The 19,758-nt window shown below is 60.8% G+C and overlaps 3 protein-coding genes across 3 annotated transcripts in view; 2 read left to right on the forward strand and 1 right to left on the reverse strand.

The window, feature by feature from the left end:
- LOC135287322 (retinal guanylyl cyclase 1-like) overlaps positions 1 to 11,789 on the reverse strand; it is a 33,328-nt gene extending 21,539 nt beyond the window's left edge. The window contains 9 exon segments of the mRNA XM_064400664.1: positions 828 to 908; positions 2,467 to 2,530; positions 3,343 to 3,470; positions 4,779 to 4,875; positions 6,034 to 6,118; positions 7,401 to 7,755; positions 9,228 to 9,529; positions 11,010 to 11,689; positions 11,785 to 11,789. Of these exon segments, the coding sequence (XP_064256734.1) occupies positions 828 to 908; positions 2,467 to 2,530; positions 3,343 to 3,470; positions 4,779 to 4,875; positions 6,034 to 6,118; positions 7,401 to 7,755; positions 9,228 to 9,529; positions 11,010 to 11,689; positions 11,785 to 11,789 (1,797 nt within the window).
- Positions 11,788 to 13,452, forward strand: LOC135287323 (uncharacterized PE-PGRS family protein PE_PGRS46-like). The gene has a single exon (XM_064400665.1). It carries the CDS (start codon positions 11,788 to 11,790, stop codon positions 13,450 to 13,452), a length of 1,665 nt encoding a protein of 554 aa, XP_064256735.1.
- A 1,726-nt stretch (positions 13,453 to 15,178) lies between these two features.
- LOC135287324 (uncharacterized) overlaps positions 15,179 to 19,758 on the forward strand; it is a 51,681-nt gene continuing 47,101 nt past the window's right edge. Inside the window, 1 exon segment of the mRNA XM_064400666.1 lies at positions 15,179 to 16,388. Coding sequence (XP_064256736.1) covers positions 15,179 to 16,388 — 1,210 coding nt within the window.

Below are 19,758 nucleotides of genomic sequence, written 5' to 3' on the forward strand. Positions count from 1 at the left end.
ATGTCCCCATGACCCAACGATGGATCACCATGGTCCAACCTTGACCATGATGACAGAACGATGTCCCCGTGACCCAACGATGTCCCCAACACCCAACAATGTCCCCACAACTCGGTGATGTCCACATCGTCCAGCCTTGACCACGATGACCCAATGATGTCCCATGACTCCTCAATGTCCCCAAGACCCAACGATGTCCCATGACACCTCAGCGTCCCCATGACCCCACGTTGTCCATGATGACCCAACGATGTCCCCATGACCCAATGATGTCCCCAAGACCTTCAATGTCCCCATGTCCCCTCAATGTCCCTGTATCCCCCATGTCCCCACACCCCCCGGTGTCCTGGTGTCCCCTCAATGTCCCCATGTCCCCCAGTGTCCTGACGCCCCCAGGTGTCCCCCTGTCCCCTCAATGTCTCCATGCTTCCCCAGGTGCAGGTGTCCCCATGTCCCCCTTGTGTCCCTGTGTCCCTCTGGTGTCCCCGTGTCTCCTCGCTGTCCCCACTCCCCCCAGTGTCCCCATGCCCCCTCAATGTCCCCATGTCCCCCAGGTGTCTCCATGTCCCCAGTGTCCCCTCGGTGTCCCCGTGTCCCTTCAATGTCCCCATGTCCCCTCAATGTCCCCATGTCCTCCGGTGTCCCCGGTGTCCCCTCAATGTCCCCAGTGTCCCCAATGTCCCCATGTCCCCCCAATGTCCCCAATGTCCCCATGTCCCCCCAATGTCCCCAATGTCCCCAGTGTCCCCCGGTGTCCCCTCAATGTCCCCGTGTCCCCGATGTCCCTGTGTCCCCCCGGTGTCCCCGTGTCCCCCGGTGTCCCTCACCTTGCAGAAGGCCAGCTTGGTGGCCGGTTTCACCTCCGTGTGCTGCTCCCCCGGGAACTTCTTCAGCCACACCCAGTCACCCTGCGGGGGAGGGGCAGGTGAGACCCGGGACACACCTGGGGACACCTGGGGACAGCTGGGGACACACCTGGGGACACCTGGAGACAGCTGGGGACACCTGGGACACACCTGGGGACAGCTGGGACACACCTGGGGACAGCTGGGGACACACCTGGGGACAGCTGGGGACACCTGGGGACACCTGGAGACAGCTGGGGACACCTGGGACACACCTGGGGACAGCTGGGACACACCTGGGGACAGCTGGGGACACACCTGGGACACCTGGGGACACCTGGGGACACACCTGGGACAGCTGGGACACACCTGGGGACACCTGGGACAGCTGGGGACACCTGGGGACACACCTGGGACAGCTGGGGACACCTGGGGACACCTGGGACAGCTGGGGACACACTTGGGGACACTGGGGACACCTGGGACACACCTGGGGACACCTGGGGACACACCTGGGGACACACCTGGGGACACCTGGGGACACCTGGGGACACACCTGGGGACAGCTGGAGACACACCTGGGACAGCTGGGGACACCTGGGGACATTGGGGATGTTTTTGGGGTGACTGGGGACAGTTTTGGGGTTTGGGGTGAATGGGGGCGGTTTTGGCAGGTTTGTGTGGGATCAGGATGGGTTTGGGGTGTGGGGGTGGATTTTGGGCTGACTTTTTGGGTCACTTGGGCAGTTTTGGGGTGCCGGGGTGGGTTTAGGGGCAGTTTTGGAGTGGGTTTTGGGGGTTTGGGTCAGTTTTGGGTTAAGTTTTGGGGTGGGTTTAGCAGCAGTTTTGGGGGTTAGGGGCAGTTTTGGGGCAGTTTAAGGTCAATTTTGGGGTTTTGGGTCCATTTTGGGGTGGGTTTTGGCATTTAGGGTGGGTTTTGGGTGAGTTTTGGGGTGCTGGGTCAGTTTTGGGTCAGTTTTGAGGTGGGTTTAGGGGCAGTTTTGGGTTGGTTTTGGGGCAGTTTTGGGGTTTTTGGAGTGGGTTCAGGGTGGGTTTTGGGGTGTGTTTTTGGAGTTTAGGGTCAGTTTTGGGTTGGTTTAGGGTCAGTTTAGGGTCAGTTTTGGGTAGGTTTTGGGGTGGGTTTTGGGTCAGTATTGGGGTTTAGGATCAGTTTTGGGTCAGTTTTGGGTTGGTTCGGGTGGGTTTTGGGGTGGGTTTTGGGGTTTAGGGTCAGTTTGGGGTCAGTTTAGGGGTTTTTGGGTTTAGGGTCAGTTTAGGGTCAGTTTAGGGGTTTTGGGGGTGGGTTCATGGTGGGTTTTGGGTCAGTTTGGGGGTTTAGGGTCGGTTTTGGGGTTTAGGGTCAGTTTGGGGTCAGTTTTCTGGGTTTTGGGGTGGGTTCAGGGTGGGTTTTGGGGTTTTTGGGGTGGGTTCAGGGTTGGTTTTGGGTCAGTTTTGGGGTTTAGGGTCAGTTTGGGGTCAGTTTTCTGGTTTTTGGGGTGGGTTCAGGGTGGGTTTTGGGGTGGGTTTTTGGGGTTTTGGGTCAGTTTTGGGTCAGTTTAGGGTCAGTTTTGGGGTGGGTTTTTAGGATTTTAGGTGGGTTTTGGGGCGGGGTCCCTCTTACCTGCACGGAGGCGACAAGGCCCTGCTGGTTAAAGAGCAGCAGCAGCAGGGGCAGGTTGTTGTTGCTGCTGCCCCGCGCGGGATCCTGCGGGAAAGCAGCTGTCAATCATCCCCGGGGGCGGGGCCAGCTGTCAATCAATCATCCCCGGGGCGGGACCAGCTGTCAATCAGCACCCGGGGGCGGGGCACAGCTCTATATAATTGTCTGGGGGCGGGGCTAGCTGCCAATCATCCCCAGGGGCGGGGCCAGCTGCCAATCACTGCCCGGGGGCGGGGCACAGCTCTATATAATAGTCTGGGGGCGGGGCAGCTGTCAATCATTGCCCAGGGTGGGGCACGGTTGTCAATCATTTTCCCAGGGGTGGAGCCAGAATCAGCTGTCACTCATCACCCGGGGAGGGGTAATTAGCTGTCAATCATTGCCCAGAGAAGCTGTGATCAGCTGTCAATCATCTCCTGGGTGTGGTTATCAGCTGTCAATCATGGCCAGGAGTTGAGATCAGCTGTCAATCATCTCCTGGGTTTGGTTGTCATCTGTCAATCATCGCCCAGGAGCTGAGATCAGCTGTCAATCATCTCTCAGGGGTGGGACTGAGATCAGCTGTCAATCATCTCCTGGGTTTGGTTATCAGCTGTCAATCATCACCCAGGAGCTGAGATCAGCTGTCAATCATCTCCTGGGTTTTGTTACCAGCTGTCAATCATCTCCTGGATATGGTTATCAGCTGTCAATCATCGCCAGGGGCGGGGCTGTGCCCAGCTGTCAATCACGGCCGGGGGCGGGGTCCCCGCTGTCCCCTGGCCTTGTCGCCCCCGCAGGTGGGGAGGGGGAGGGGAGGGAAGGGGGGAGGGGGCGGATCCGGGATGGGGGCGGGGCCAGGAGGAAGGTGGGCGTGGTCTCACCTCGGCCACGGCCACGTTGGTGGTGTCGGGCCCGGGGGCGCCGTGGGCGCTGCGGGCGTCACCGCCGCTCTGCCCGGCCAGGCTGGCGTGGCTGCTGTCCACCTGGGAGGGGACAAACAGGGGTCACCGGGGTCACGCAGGGGTCATTGGGGTCACACAGGGTCACAGGGGTCACACAGGGTCACAGGGGTCACCGCCGCTCTGCCCGGCCAGGCTGGCGTGGCTGCTGTCCACCTGGGAGGGGACAGAGGGGTCACCCAGGGGGCACCCGGGGTCAGCAGGGTCACTGGGGGTCACTCATTGCCGTCCCCATTGTCCCCAGTGTCGTCAATGTCCCCAACACCCCCAATGTCCTCAATGTCTCCATTGCTGTCCCAAATGTCCCTGATGTCCCCACTGTCCCTGGTGTCCCCAGTGTCCCCATGGTGTCCTAAATGTCCCCATTGTCCCCAGTGTCATCAATGTCTCTGCTGTCCCCAATGTCCCCAATCCCCCCAGTGTCCTCATTGTCCCCAATGTCACCTGGCTGTCCCAAATCCTCCCAATGTCCCCCAATGTCTCCAAGGTCCCAATGTCCCCAATGTCCCCATTTTCCCTGCTGTCCCCGTGTCCCCACTGTCCCCATGGTGTCCCCATTGCTGTCCCAGTGTCCCCCGTGTCCCCATGTCCCCACTGTCCCCATTAATGTCCCCAGTGTCCCCAGTGTCGCCAATCCCCCATTGTCCCCGTGTCCCTATTGGTGTCCCCAATGTCCCCAGGTGTCCCCAGTGTCCCCATTGCTGTCCCAGTGTTCCCATGGTGTCCCCAGTGTGTCCCCAGTGTCCCCATTGCTGTCCCAGTGTCCCAGTGATGTCCCAGTGTCCCAATGTCCCCGTGGTGTCCCAGTATCCCCGGTGTCCCAGTGTCCCCAATGTCCTGGTGTCCCCGTGGTGTCCCCAGTGTCCCCAGTGTCCCCAGTGTGTCCCCAGTGTCCCCATTGCTGTCCCAATGTCCCCGTGGTGTCCCAGTGTCCCCAATGTCCCGGTGTCCCTGGTGTCCCGGTGTCCCCAGTGTCCCCAATGTCCCCATGGTGTCCCTATGGTGTCCCAGTGTTCCCATTGCTGTCCCAGTGTCCCCAGTGTCCCCAGTGTGCCCCCAGTGTGTCCCCATGGTGTCCCAGTGTCCCTGTGGTGTCCCCACGGTGTCCCCATGTCCCCAGTGTCTCCATGTCCCCGCGGTGTCCTGATGTCCCCAGGGTGTCCCCAATCCCCCAGTGTCCCCGTGGTGTCCCCAGGGTGTCCCTGTGGTGTCCCCGCGCTGTCCCTGTGGTGTCCCCAGGGTGTCCCGCTGTCCCCATGGTGTCCCGGTGTCCCCGTGATGTCCCCATGTCCCCGTGGTGTCCCGCTGTCCCCGGTGTCCCCGCGGTGTCACCTGTCTGCTGCTCTGCGTGTTGATGAAGGTCAGGTCCTCCATGGTCAGGATGATTTTGTTGGGGCCCTTCATGAGCTGGGCCTGCTGCAGACGGCGCCTGCGGGACACCGAGGGGACATGGGGACATTGGGGGGACATGGGGACACTGGGGACACCGAGGGGACATGGGGACATTGGGGACACTGGGGGGACATTGGGGACACTGGGGGGACATTGGGGATAGTGGGGACACTGGGGACACTGGGGGGATTGAGGGGGATTGGGGACACTGGGGACACTGGGGACATTGGGGACATTGGGGACATTGGGGGGACATGGGGACACTGGGAACAGTGGGGGGATTGGGGACATTGGGGACAGTGAGGGAGCATGGGGACACTGAGGGGACACTGAGGGGACATGGGGACACAGGGACATTGGGGGACTGGGGACATTGAGGGGACATTGGGGACACTGGGGAGACTGGGGACATTGGGGACAGTGAGGGAACACTGGGGACACTGAGGGGATTTGGGACATGGGGACACTGAGGGGACACTGGGGGGATTGAGGGGGATTGGGGACATTGGGGACAGTGAGGGGACATGGGGACACTGGGGACACTGAGGGGACACTGGGACAATGGGGGCATTGGGGGGATGGGGGACACTGGGGACACTGAGGGGATTGGGGACATTGAGGACACTGGGGACATTGGGGACATTGAGGGGACATTGGGGACATTGAGGAGATCGAGGGGATTGGGGACATTGGGGACAGTGGGGGGATTGGAGACACCATGGGGACACTGGGGACAGCGGGGACACTGGGGACACTGGGGGGATTGAGGACATTGGGGGCATTTGGGACATCGAGGACACTGGTGACATTGGAGATGGAGGGGGATTGAGGGACACTGAGGGGACATTGGGGACAGTGGGGACGTTGGGGTAATTGTGGGATTTGGGGACATTGGGGACATTCGGGACATTGAGGGGATTGGGGACACTGGGGACATCAGGGACATCGGGGGGACATTGGGGACACTGAGGGGACACTGGGAACATTGGGGACAGCCAGGTGACAATGGGGACACCAAGCTGCCACCAAGGCCACCAGGGCAGGGACACGGAGGTGCTGAGGGGCCACCAGGGCCACCAGGGCCACCGGGGCCACCGGGGCCACCAGGGCAGGGACACGGAGGTGCTGAGGGTCCACCAGGGCCACCGGGGCCACCAGGGCCACCAGGGCCACCAGGGCCACCAGGGCCACCCACCTGATGTGGCAGGCCAGGGCGGCGCCGGCCGCGACGAGGGTGGCGATGAGGAGGAAGAGGAAGAAGACGAAGCCGGCGTCCATCCCTGCGGAGAGACCATGGGAGTGACCAGAGTGACCACGGGAGTGACCAGAGTGACCAGAGTGACCAGAGTGACCACGGGAGTGACCAGAGTGACCAGAGTGACCAGAGTGACCACGGGAGTGACCAGAGTGACCACGGGGGTGACCAGGAATGACCAGAGTGACCAGAGTGACCATGGGGGTGACCAGAGTGACCACAGGAGTGACCAGAGTGACCACGGGGGTGACCAGAGTGACCACGGGAGTGACCACGGGGGTGACCAGAGTGACCACGGGAGTGACCAGGAATGACCAGAGTGACCACGGGAGTGACCAGTGACCAGGGGTGACCACAGGAGTGGCCAGAAGTGACCAGGAGGGACCAGGAGTGACCAGGGGTGACTGGGAGTGAACAGGAGTGACCACAGGAGTGATCAGGGATGACCAGGGGTGACCAGGAGTGACCACAGGAGTGGCCAGGAGTGACCAGGAGTGACCAGGAGGGAGCAGGAGTGACCAGGGTTGACTGGGAGTGACCACAGGAGTGGTCAGGAGTGACCAGGGCGACGTGGTCACCCGGGGAACCGATGTCACCCAGTGTCACTGGAGGTCACCTGTGGGTGGACACGGTGGAGCCGGGAGAGGATGGACGGACAGATGGACACGTGGGCAGATGGACAGATGGACACATGGACATGGTGGCACCATGACCCCAATTGACCCAGAACCATGGTGGCACCACCACGGCCATTCCAGAACCATGGTGGCACCAGAACCACGGTGGCACCACAGCAGACCCAGAAACATGGTGGCACCACCACGGCCATTCCAGCTCCATGGTGGCACCACAACAATGGAGGGGACCATGGCTGGTCCAGCACCATGGTGGCACCATGACCATGGTGGCACCACTCCTGACCCAGAACCATGGTGGCACCATGACCCCAATCATCCAGAACCATGGTGGCATCAGCTCCACGGTGGCACCACAGCTGATCCAAAACCATGGTGGCACCATGACCCCAGTTATCCAGAACCATGGTGGCACCACGACCATGAGGGAACCATGGCTGGTCCAGAACCATGGTGACACCATGACCCCAATTGACCCAGAAACATGGTGGCACCATGACCCCAGCAGACCCAGAACCATGGTGGCACCACAGCTGACCCAGCACCATGGTGGCACCATGACCCCAATCATCCCGAACCACGGTGGCACCACGACCATGGTGGCACCACAGCAGACCCAGACCCACCACCACCACCCCGCCACCCCCTGGTGACCCCGGTGGCCCCGCTCACCGCCGTTGCAGATGGCGCCCGAGTCGAACCAGCAGCCGGCGTCGGTGGCCGGGCTGGCGCTGTGGGGCCAGTGGGGGCTGTGGCTGCGGTAGCTGAGGCCGCGCGTGCCCGGCTCCAGCCCGTAGACCGCCCACAGGTGGTGGCCCTTGCCGTCCGTGTCCAGCACCACGTAGGGCACCGAGACGTCGCCGTCCTGGTCCACGGTGAAGGTCTGGCAGAAGCCCTGGAGCTGGAAGTCGCGGGCGTGGTCGGCCACGCTGGTGCCCATCACCCAGCGGCCGCTGCGGCGCGCCGCCTCCACCGCCGTGGCCAGGAAGTAGATGGAGTTGTAGATGGTGGAGAAGAGCGGGTGGACCTGGCGGGGGGACAGGGGGGACATGAGGGTGACACCAGGGCGGGCAGCTCGGGGTGCTTGCCTTGGCTTGGCTTGGGTTGGGTTGGGTGTGGTTGTTTGGTGTTGGCCGTGGTCAGTGGAGGTGGCCATGGTCATCTCCCATTGGCCATGGTCATCTCCCATTGGCCATGGTCAATGGAGGTGGCCACGGTCATCTCCCATTGGCCATGGTCAATGGAGGTGGCCACGGTCAGCTTGTGTTGGCCATGGTCATCTCCCATTGGCCATGGTCATCTTCCATTGGCCATGGTCATCTCCCATTGGCCATGGTCAATGGAGGTGGCCACGGTCATCTCCCATTGGCCATGGTCATCTTTCATTGGCCATTGTTAACCAAGATGGGCATGATCATCTCTCATTGACCACGGTCATCTCCCATTGGCCATGGTCAATGAAGATGGCCACAGTCATCTCCCACTTGCCATGGTCAATGGAGGTGGCCATGGTCATCTCCCATTGGCCACGGTCATCTCCCATTTGCCATGGTCATCTCCCATTGGCCATGGTCAATGAAGATGGTCATGGTCATCTCCCATTGGCCATGGTCAATGGAGGTGGCCACGGTCAGCTTGCGTTGGCCATGGTAGTTTTGTGTTGGCCATGATCAACGAAGGTGGTCATGATCATCTCTCATTGGCCATGGTCAACCAAGATGGTCATGGTCATCTCTCATTGACCATGGTCATCTCCCATGGCCATGGTCAATGGAGGTGGCCACGGTCAGCTTTCATTGGCCATGGTCATCTTGCGTTGGCCATGGTCATCTCCCATTGGCCATGGTCATTTTGTGTTGGCCGTGGTCATCTTGCAATGGTCATGATCATCTCCCATTGGCCATGGTCAATGGAGGTGGCCACGGTCATCTCCCATTGGCCATGGTCATCTCCCGTTGGCCATGGTCAATGAAGATGGTCATGGTCATCTCCCATTGGCCATGGTCAATGAAGATGGTCATGGTCATCTCCCATTAGCCATGGTCAGTGAAGATGGCCACAGTCAGCTTCCATTGGCCGCGGTAATTTTGTGTTGGTTGTGGCCATCTGCCATTGGCCATGGCCAACCAGGTAATGGCCATGTCCCACTGGCCATGGTCATCTCCCCTTGGCCATGGTCACCTCCCTCCCTCATTGGTGGCCATGTCCACCCAATCCTCCAGAGATGCCCCTGGAGATGCCCCAAATCCCCTGAAGGTTCCTCAAAACCCCCTCGAGATGCCCTCAAGCCTCTTGAGATGCCCTTAAACTTTTTGAGATGCCCTCAAACCCTCTCAAGATACCCCCAAACCTCTCAAGATGCTCTCAAACCCCCTGGAGATGCCCTCAAACCCTCTCAAGATGCCCTCAAACCTCTCAAGATGCCCTCAAACCCCCTCGAGACACCCCCAACCCCTCCAGACAGCCCCCACACCCCCTCGAGACTCCGCCCAGCCCCACCTCGGCGGGGTCGAGGTTGGCGGGGACCTCGTAGGCGGCCTTGGCCTCCTCCAGGGCCTCGTGGAAGGAGGCGTCGGGCGAGTCGATGGTGATGGTCAGCACGGCGTCGTAGGCCAGGCGCAGCTTGGTGTTGTTGGCCAGCACGGGGTAGGGCACGCGGCGGTAGGGCAGCGCGAAGGTCAGCGCGTCGTACGGCACGAAGACGAAGGTGCCGTCCGTCATGCCCAGGTCCTCGGCCTTCTCCAGGAGAACCTTCTGCTCGCGGCCGCCCAGCAGCACGGAGTGCATGCACATCAGCACCACTGCCGGGGAGGGACACGCGGGGACACGGGTGTGGGCGTGGTGGCACCGGGCACCGCGCCTGGACTTCATCCGTCCATCCATCCATCCATCCATCCATCCATCCATCCATCCATCCATCCATCCATCCATCCCTCTGTCCATCCATCCATCCATCCATGTCCACCATCTCCATCCATCCCACGTCCACCATCTTCATCCATCCTTCATCTGTCCATCCATCCATCCATCCATCCATCCCTCCCTCCATCCTTCATTCATCATCCATCCATCCATCCATCCATCCATCCATCCATCCATCATTCATCCATCCACCTGTCCCTCCATCCTTGACCACCATCTTCATCCATCCCATCTCTATCTCCATCTTTCCATCTTCACCTCCATTCCCCCTCCATCCCACCTCCATCCCCATCTCCACCTCCATCCCACCTCCATCCCACCTCCATCTCTCCATCCCACCTCCATCCCCATCTCCATTTTTCCATCTCCACCTCTACCTCCATCTCCATCCCAACTCCATCTCTCCATCTGCACCTCCATTCCACCTCCACCTTCGTCTCCACCTCTATCCCACCTCCATCTCCACCTCCATCTCCCCATCTCCACCTCCACCACTCCATCTCCACCTCTACCTCCATCTCCATCCCAACTCCATCTCTCCATCTGCACCTCCATTTCCATCTTCACCTCCATCTCTCCATCCCATCTCCGTCCCACCTCCATCTCCCCATCTCCACTTCCATCTTTCCATGTCCACCTCCATCCCACCTCCCTCCAACCTCCATCCCCATCTCCACCTCCATCTCCATTCCACCTCCACCTCCACCTCCATCTCCCCACCTCCATCCCCTTCTCCACCTCCATCCCCATCTCCATTCCCCATCTCCATCTCCATCCCCATCTCCACCTCCATCTCCATCCCACCTCCTCCTCCATCTCCACCTCCATCTTTCCATCTTTCCATCTCCATCTCCATCTCCATCTCCACCTCCCTCCAACCTCCATCCCCATCTCCACCTCCATTCCCCATCTCCACCTCCATTCCCCATCTCCATCTCCATCTCCCCACCTCCACCTCCATCTCCATTCCACCTCCCCTTCTCCACCTCCATCCCCATCTCCACCTCCATCCCACCTCCTCCTCCATCTCCACCTCCATCTTTCCATCTTTCCACCTCCATCTCCATCTCCACCTCCCTCCAACCTCCACCTCCATGTCCACCTCCATTCCCCATCTCCATCCCACCTCCTCCTCCATCTCCACCTCCATCTTTCCACCTCCACCTCCATGTCCACCTCCATTCCCCATCTCCACCTCCATTCCCCATCTCCACCTCCATCCCCATTCCACCTCCATGTTCACCTCCACCTCCATCTCCATTCCACCTCCATGTCCACCTCCATTCCCCATCTCCACCTCCATCTCCCCACCTCCATCTCCCCACCTCCACCCCGCTCCAGCCCCTCCCCGTCCCTCACCTCTGACCCCGTCCGCCCTCTGGACCCTCCTCAGCGCCTGCTCGGCCTCCTCCTCCTCCTCTCCGGCCACGGTGACCACGCTGACCGGCAGCCCCCTGGCCCTCAGCTCCCTGGCCACCTCGTGCCCGGTGTCCACCCACAGGTCCTGCGGCGCGGCCACCACGGCCACGTGCGCCCAGCGGAAGTAGCGCAGCACGGCGTGCAGCACGCCGGCCGGCGCGGGCAGCGGCCTGACCAGAGTGACCGCTCCGGCCGCTCCGGCCGCGCCGCACGCCCACGACACCAGGGGCTTGTTCCAGGCGGCGGCCAGCAGCCCGGCGGCGCCGCAGGCCGCGGGGTTCAGCGGGCCCACGATGGCGCTGCCGTAGCGCTCGGCGCTGACCACTCCGGCCACGGCCTGCGGCGTGGCGCAGGCCTCGGGCAGCACCACGGCGTCCCACCAGTAGCCGGCGGTCAGCGCCGGGTCGCGGTTGAGCCGCGCCACCGCCAGGCGCGAGGCCACCTCGGGCAGCGCCCGCGCCAGCAGCGGGTCGCAGCTCCAGGGGCCCAGCACGGCCACCTTGAAGGTGGCGGCCAGCGAGGGCAGCGGGCAGGGCACCAGCAGGAGGAGGAGGAGGAGGAGGAAGGGCAGCGGGGACAGCGCGGGGACAGCGGGGCCGCGGGCGAAGGTGGCACCGGGGCTGGGAATGCCACGGCGGGTGGTGACACCACGGGAGGTGGCACTGTCATGGGGGGTGGCAGCACTGTGGGAGGTGGCACCGCCACGGGAGGTGACACCATGGTGGGAGGTCTCAAAGCCATGGGAGATGTCACCACCATGGGAGGTGCCACTGTGGGAGGTGACACCACCACGGGAGGTGGCACCATCATGGGAGGTGGCATCATTGTGGGAGGTGTCACTGTCATGGAGGGTGTCACCATCATGGGAGATGCCACCACCATGGGAGGTGCCACTGTGGGAGGTGACACCACCATGGGAGGTGCCACTGTGGGAGGTGGCACCACCATGGGAGGTGCCACTGTGGGAGGTGACACCACCATGGGAGGTGGCACCATCGTGGGAGGTGGCATCATTGTGGGAGGTGTCACTGTCATGGAGGGTGTCACCATCATGGGAGGTGGCACCACCATGGGAGGTGTCACCACCATGGGAGGTGTCACTGTCATGGAGGGTGTCACCATCACGGGAGGTGACACCGCCACGGGAGGTGGCACCATCATGGAGGGTGTCACTGTCATGGGGGGTGTCAAAGTCATGGGGGGTGGCACCATTGTGGGAAGTGCCACCACCATGGGAGGTGCCAAAGCCCTGGGAGATGCCACCACCATGGGAGGTGCCACTATCATGGCAGATGTCACCATCATGGGAGGTGTCACCATCATGGGAGGTGCCACTGTGGGAGGTGACACCATCATGGGAGGTCTCAAAGCCATGGGAGATGTCACCACCATGGGAGATGTCACCATCGTGGGAGGTGTCACCATCGTGGGAGGTGCCACGGTTGGACATGTCACTGTGGGAGGTGCCAAAGCCGTGGGAGGTGTCACCACAGGAGATATCACCACCATGGGAGATGTCACTGTTGGAGATGCCACCTCTGTCGGCAATGTCCTTGTTGGAGATGCCACCATGGGAGATGCCACCTCTGTCAGAGATGTCCCTGTTGGAGATGTCCCTGTTGGAGAAGCCACCATCATGGCAGACGTCATTATGGGAGATGCCACCACTGTGGGAGATGTCCCTGTTGGAGATGTCACCATTGGAGATGTCCCTGTTGGAGAAGCCACCATGGGAGGTGCCACCTCTGTCAGAGATGTCCCTGTTGGAGGTGTCCTTGTTGGAGATGCCACCATGGGAGATGCCACCACTGTGGGGGGTGACACCACCACAAGAAATGTCACTGTGGCCGATGTCACCGTGGGAGACGCCATTCTGGGAGGTGGCACCAGCGTGGGAGATGTCACCGTTGGAGATGCCACCATGGGAGGTGCCACCACTGTGGGAGATGTCCATGTGGGAATTGTCACCATTGGAGATGTCACCTTTGGGGATGCCACCACCCTGGGAGGTGCCACCACGGGGGGTCATGACGTGAGAGGTGCCACCACCGTGGCACACGTCATTGTGGCTGATGTCACCCTGGGAGATGCCACCGCTGGAGATGCCGCCATGGGAGGTGTCACTTTTGGAGGTGCCACCATGGGAGGTGGTGGCACAGGAGGTGCCACCATGAGAGGAGCCCCCACCGTGGGAAGTGTCACCATGAGAATTGTCACCGTGGGAGATGTCACCTTTGCAGGTGCCACCGTGAGAAATGCCACCATTGTAGATGCCACGGTGGAAGATGCCACCACTGTTGGAGACGTCACCATTGCAGGTGCCACCACCATGGGAGCCGATGCTGTGGGAGATGCCACCACCATGGGAAATGTCCCTGTGTGAAGTGCCACCGTGGGAGATGCCACCACTGCTGGAGATGTCACTGTAGGAGATGTCCCCATGGGAGGTGATGCCATGGGAGGAGCTGCCACCATGGAAAGTGCCACCACTGTGGGCAATGTCCCTGTGGGAGATGCCACCATGGGAAATGCCGCCACTATTGGAGGTGTCCCTGTAGGAAATGTCACCCTGAGCGATGATGCCATGGGAGATGCCACCATGGAAGATGCCACCACTGTTGGAGATGTCACTGTGGGAGATGCCACCATGGGAGATGATGCCATTGGAGATGCCACCACTGTTGCAGATGTCACTGGAGGAAATGTCCCCATGGGAGATGCCACCGCTGTTGGAGACGTCACCGTTGCAGGTGCCACCACTGTGGGAACCGATGCCATGGGAGATGCCACCAGGGGAGATGCCATCACCGTGGGCAATGTCACCGTGGGAGGTGCCACCAGTGTTGGAGGTGTCACTGTGGGAAATGCCACCCTGAGCGATGATGCCATGGGAGATGTCCCCTTGGGAGATGCCACCGCTGTTGCAGATGTCCCTGTGGGAGATGCCACCGTGGGAACTGATGCCATGGGAGATGCCGCCACCGTGGGAAATGTCACCACAGGAGATGCCACCATGGGAGATGTCCCCTTGGGAGATGCCACCACTGCTGGAGATGTCCCTGTGGGAGATGTCCCCGTGCGAGGTGATGCCATGGGAGGAGCCACCACCATGGAAAGTGCCACCACCGTGGGCAATGTCCCTGTGGGAGGTGCCACCACTGCAGGAAATGTCCCTGTAGGAAATGTCACCCTGAGCAATGATGCCATGGGAGATGTCCCCTTGGGAGATGCCACCGCTGTTGGAGATGTCACTGTAGGAAATGTCCCCATGGGAGATGATGCCACCACGGCTGGAAATGTCCCCGTGGGAGATGTCACCGTGGGAACCGATGCCATGGGAGATGCCACCACCGTAAGAAATGTCCCTGTGGGAGATGCCACCACTGCTGGAGATGTCACTGTAGGAAATGCCACCACAGGAGATGCCACCACTGTTGCAGACGTCACCATTGCAGGTGCCACCACCGTGGGAGCCAATGCCATGGGAGATGCCACCACTGTGGGAAATGTCACTGAGAGAGATGCCACCATGGGAAGTGATGCCACCTTGGGAAACGATTCGACTGGAGATGCCACCATGGGAGATGTCACCACCGTTAGAGGTGCCACTGTGGGAGGTGCCACCACCATTGGAGATGTCACCGTGGGAGATGATGCCATTGGAGATGCCACCAGTGTTGGAGATGTCACCGTTGGAGATGTCCCCATGGCAGATGCCACCACAGTTGCAGACGTCACCATTGCAGGTGCCACCACCGTGGGAACCGATGCCATGAGAGACGCCACCACTGTTGGAAATGTCACTGAGAGAGATGCCACCATAGGAGGTGCCACCACTATTTGAGATGTCCCTGTAGGAAATGTCACCCTGAGAGATGATGCCATGGGAGATGCCACCATGGGAGATGTCACCACAGTTGCAGACGTCACTGTTGCAGGTGCCACCACCGTGGGAACTGATGCCATGGGAGATGCCACCATGGGAGATGCCATCACCGTGGGGCAATGTCACTGAGAGAAATGCCACCACTGTGGGAGATGCCACCATCTGAGATGCCACCACTGCTGGAGATGTCCCCAAGGGAGATGTCACCGCTGGAGATGCCACCATGGTTGGAGACGTCCCCATCGCAGGTGCCACCACCGTGGGAAATGTCACTGTGGCAGATGCCACCACTGCTGGAGATGTCACTGTGGGAGATGCCACCGTGGGAGACGCCACTGCTGTTGGAGATGTCACCGTTGCAGGTGCCACCACCGTGGGAAATGTCACTGTGGAAGGTGCCACCATGGGAGATGCCACCATGGCTGATGATGTCATGGGATGTGCCACCTCTGCTGGAGATGTCACCGTTGGAGACTTCCATATGGCAGATGCCACCACTGTTGGAGATGTCACTCTTGCAGATGCCACCACCGTGGGAAATGTCACTGTAGGAAATGTCCCCATGGCAGATGCCACCACTGTTGGAGACGTCACCATTGCAGGTGCCACCACCGTGGCAGATGATGCCATGGGAGATGCCACCACCGTGGGAAATGTCACTGTGGGAGGTGCCACCATGGGAGATGCCACCATGGCTGATGATGTCATGGGAGATGCCACCACTGCTGGAGATGTCACCGTTGGAGATGTCCCCATGGCAGATGCCACCACTGTTGGAGATGTCACTGTTGCAGGTGCCACCACCGTGGCAGACAATGTCATGGGAGATGCCACCACCGTGGGAAATGTCACTGTGGGAGGTGCCACCATGGGAGATGATGTCATGGGAGGTGCCACCGTGGGAGACACTACCACCGTTGCAGATGTCACCATTGCAGGTGCCACCACAGAGGGAGACGAAGCCATGGGAGATGCCACCACCGTGGGAAATGTCACTGTGGGAGGTGCCACCTCTGCTGGAGATGTCACTGTAGGAGATGTCCCCATGGCAGATGCCACCACTGTTGCAGACGTCACCATCGCAGGTGCCACCACCATAGCAGCCAAAGCCATGGGAGATGCCACCACCGTGGGAAATGTCACTGTGGCAGATGCCACCATCGCAGGTGCCACCACCGTGGGCAATGTCCCCGCAGAAGGTCCCGGTGTCCCCGGGGGTGGTCCCAGTGCCACTGTGGGAGGTCCCGGTGTCCCCTCGGTCCCCCGGTGTCCCCGGTGTCCCCTCGGTCCCCGGTGTCCCCGGTGCGGCCGGCCCCTCCCCCGCGTGGCCGCATGGCCGGGCGGGGCCCTCGCTCAGGCCAGGCCGTGGCCGGAGGCGTCCAGCGGCGTCAGCATGGCCAGCGAGCGGTCACTGCGGGGACACGGGGCCAGAGGTCAGGGGTCAGGGGTCAGTGGGGGTCACTGTGGTCACTGTGGGGTCACTCAGTGGTCACTCAGTGGTCAGTGGTCAGTGTGGTCAGTGGTCACTCAGTGGTCACTCAGCGGTCACTCAGTGGTCACTCAGCGGTCACTCAGTGGTCAGTGTGGTCAGTGGGGTCAGTGGTCACTATGGGGTCACTCAGGGTCACTCAGCGGTCAGTGTAGGGTCAGTGGTCACTGTGGTCAGTGTGGTCAGTGTGGTCAGTGGTCACTCAGCAGTCAGGGGTCAGCGTGGTCATTGTGGTCAGGGGTCAGTGGTCACTGTGGTCACTCAGTGGTCAGTGGTCAGTGGTCACTCACTGGTCACTCAGTGGTCACTCAGCGGTCACTCATTGGTCACTCAGTGGTCACTCAGGGTCACTCAGTGGTCAGTGGTCACTCAGTGGTCACTCAGTGGTCAGTGGTCAGTGGTCACTCAGTGGTCACTCAGTGGTCACTCACTGGTCACTCAGGGTCACTCAGTGGTCACTCAGTGGTCACTCAGCGGTCACTCACGGTCACTCAGTGGTCAGTGGTCACTCACGGTCACTCAGTGGTCACTCAGCGGTCACTCAGTGGTCACTCAGTGGTCAGTGGTCACTCAGTGGTCACTCAGCGGTCACTCAGTGGTCACTCAGTGGTCAGTGGTCACTCTGGGGTCACTCAGTGGTCACTCAGTGGTCAGTGGTCACTCAGTGGTCACTCAGTGGTCAGTGGTCACTCAGCGGTCACTCAGTGGTCACTCAGTGGTCACTCGGTGGTCACTCATCGGTCACTCAGGGTCACTCAGTGGTCACTCAGTGGTCAGTGGTCACTCAGTGGTCACTCAGTGGTCACTCAGTGGTCAGTGGTCACTCATTGGTCACTCAGTGGTCACTCAGCGGTCACTCAGTGGTCACTCAGTGGTCACTCTGGGGTCACTCAGGGGTCACTCAGGGTCACTCTGGTGGTCCCGGCCTCGTTCTCACTTCCGGGACGGGGGGAGGGGACACGGGGGTGGGGGAGGGGATGCTGCGGTGGGGGAGGGGCGGATGATCCGGCCCTGCCCCTCCCCCCCCCGTTCCCGTCATGCCCCGCGCTAATCCCGGGGGGGGGAGGGGAGGGGGGGAGGGGTTAAACCGGGATCATCCCCGCCCCTCCCCCACCCCGGGCGGGGCCACGTGAGGGAGCGGGGGGGGGGAGGGGACAGCGGGGGGGGAGGGGACACACCTGGGGGGGGAGGGGACACACCTGGGGGGGAGGGGAGACCTGGGGGGGAGGGGACACACCTGGGGGGGAGGGGAGACCTGGGGGGGAGGGGACACACCTGGGGGGACACGCCCACCTGGGACACCCCCGGTGTCACACCTGCACTGTCACACCTGTCACACCTGGTGTCACATCCCGGTGTCACCCCCAACCCCCGGTGTCACCTGTGCCAGGTGCCCGCTGTGCCCGGTGTCACCCGTGCTCGGTGTCCCCCGTGCCAGGTGTCCCCTATTCCCTGTGTCACCTGTCCAGGTGTTCCCCGTGCCAGGTGTGACCTGTGTCCAGTGTCACCTGTGTCCAGTGTCACCTGTGTCCTGTGTCCCCCGTGCTGGCTGTCGGTCCCCTCCCCCTGTCCATCTATCCTGCTGTCACCTGTGCCAGGTGCGACTTGTGTCCTGTGTCACCTGTGTCACCTGTGTCACCTGTGCCGGGTGTCAGTCTGTTCTGGTGTCACCCCGGCCTGGTGTCACCTGTGCCAGGTGTCACCTGTGCCAGGTGTCCCCTGTTCCCTGTGTCACCAGTGTCACCAGTGTCACCAGTGTCACCTGTTCTTGACGTCCCCCACATCCAGTGTCACCTGTGTCACCTGTGCCAGGTGTCCCCTGTTCCCGGTGTCACCTGTGCCCTGTGTCACCTGTGTCACCTGTGCCAGGAGTCACCTGTTTCCGGTGTCACCTGTGTCACCAGTGTCACCTGTGCCAGGTGTCAGTCCCTTCGGGTGTCACCCGGACCTGGTGTCACCTGTGCCAGGTGCGACTTGTGGCCTGTGTCACCTGTGTCACCTGTGTCAGGTGTCAGTCTGTTCTGGTGTCACCCCGGCCTGGTGTCACCTGTGCCAGGTGTCCCCTGTTCCCTGTGTCCCCTGTTCCCTGTGTCACCTGTGCCCTGTGTCACCTGTGTCACCTGTGTCACCTGTGCCAGGTGTCAGTCTGTTCTGGTGTCACCCCGGCCTGGTGTCACCTGTGCCCTGTGTCACCTGTGCCAGGTGTCCCCTGTGCCAGGTGGCACCTGTGCCCCATGTCCCCAGTGTCCCCAATGCCAGGTGGCACCTGTTTGTGGTGTCACCTGTTCCCGGTGTCCCCTGTGCCCGGTGCCCCCCCGTGTCCCCTCCCCCTGTCCCGGTGTCCCCTCTGTCCCCAGGCCCCGCCCCCAGCCCCGCCCGGATATTCCGGGATCATCCCGGACGCGTCACCTGTGCGTCACCTGTCACATGTGTCACACGTGTCACCTGTGTCACCTGTGTCACCTGTGTCACCTGTGTCACCTTTCACATGTGTCACCTGTCACACGTGTGTCATCTGTGTCACCTGTGTGTCACCTGTCAAATGTCAAATGTCACCTGTCACCTGCCAAATGTCACCTGCCAAATGTCACCTGTCACCTGCCTGTGTGACACGTCACCTGTCACCTGTCACTTGTGTCACCTGTCAATGTCACCTGTCAGACATCACCTGTCACCTGTCAAACGTCACTGTCAAACGTCACACATCAAATGTCACCTGCCACACCTGCCCGTGTCACCTGTCACCCGCCAAACGTCACCTGTCACCTGTCAATGTCACACCTGTCAATGTCACACCTGTCACACCTGTCAATGTCACCTGTCAATGTTACCTGTCACCTGCCAATGTCACCTGTCAATGTCACCTGTCAATGTAACACCTGTCATACCTGTCACCTGTCACTGTCACACCTGTCACACCTGTCACCTGTCACTGTCACCTGTCACTGTCACACCTGTCCTGTCACCTGTCAAATGTCACCTGTCAATGTCACACCTGTCACACCTGTCCTGTCACCTGTCAATGTCACACCTGTCACTGTCACCTGTCACTGTCACACCTGTCACTGTCACACCTGTCACCTGTCACTGTCACCTGTCCCTGTCACACCTGTCACACCTGTCACACCTGTCACACCTGTCACCTGTCACTGTCACCTGTCCCTGTCACACCTGTCCCTGTCACACCTGTCCCTGTCACACCTGTCCCCACCCCCCAGGTACCTCAGGTGTACGGGGGGTCCTTAATTAGGGGAGGTCCTTAGTTAGGGGGGTCCTTAATTAGGGGGGTTCATTAGTTAGGAGGGGTCCATTAA

Source organism: Passer domesticus, chromosome 29, assembly GCF_036417665.1.
Source record: "Passer domesticus isolate bPasDom1 chromosome 29, bPasDom1.hap1, whole genome shotgun sequence".
NCBI classification, from domain to species: Eukaryota; Metazoa; Chordata; class Aves; order Passeriformes; family Passeridae; genus Passer; species Passer domesticus.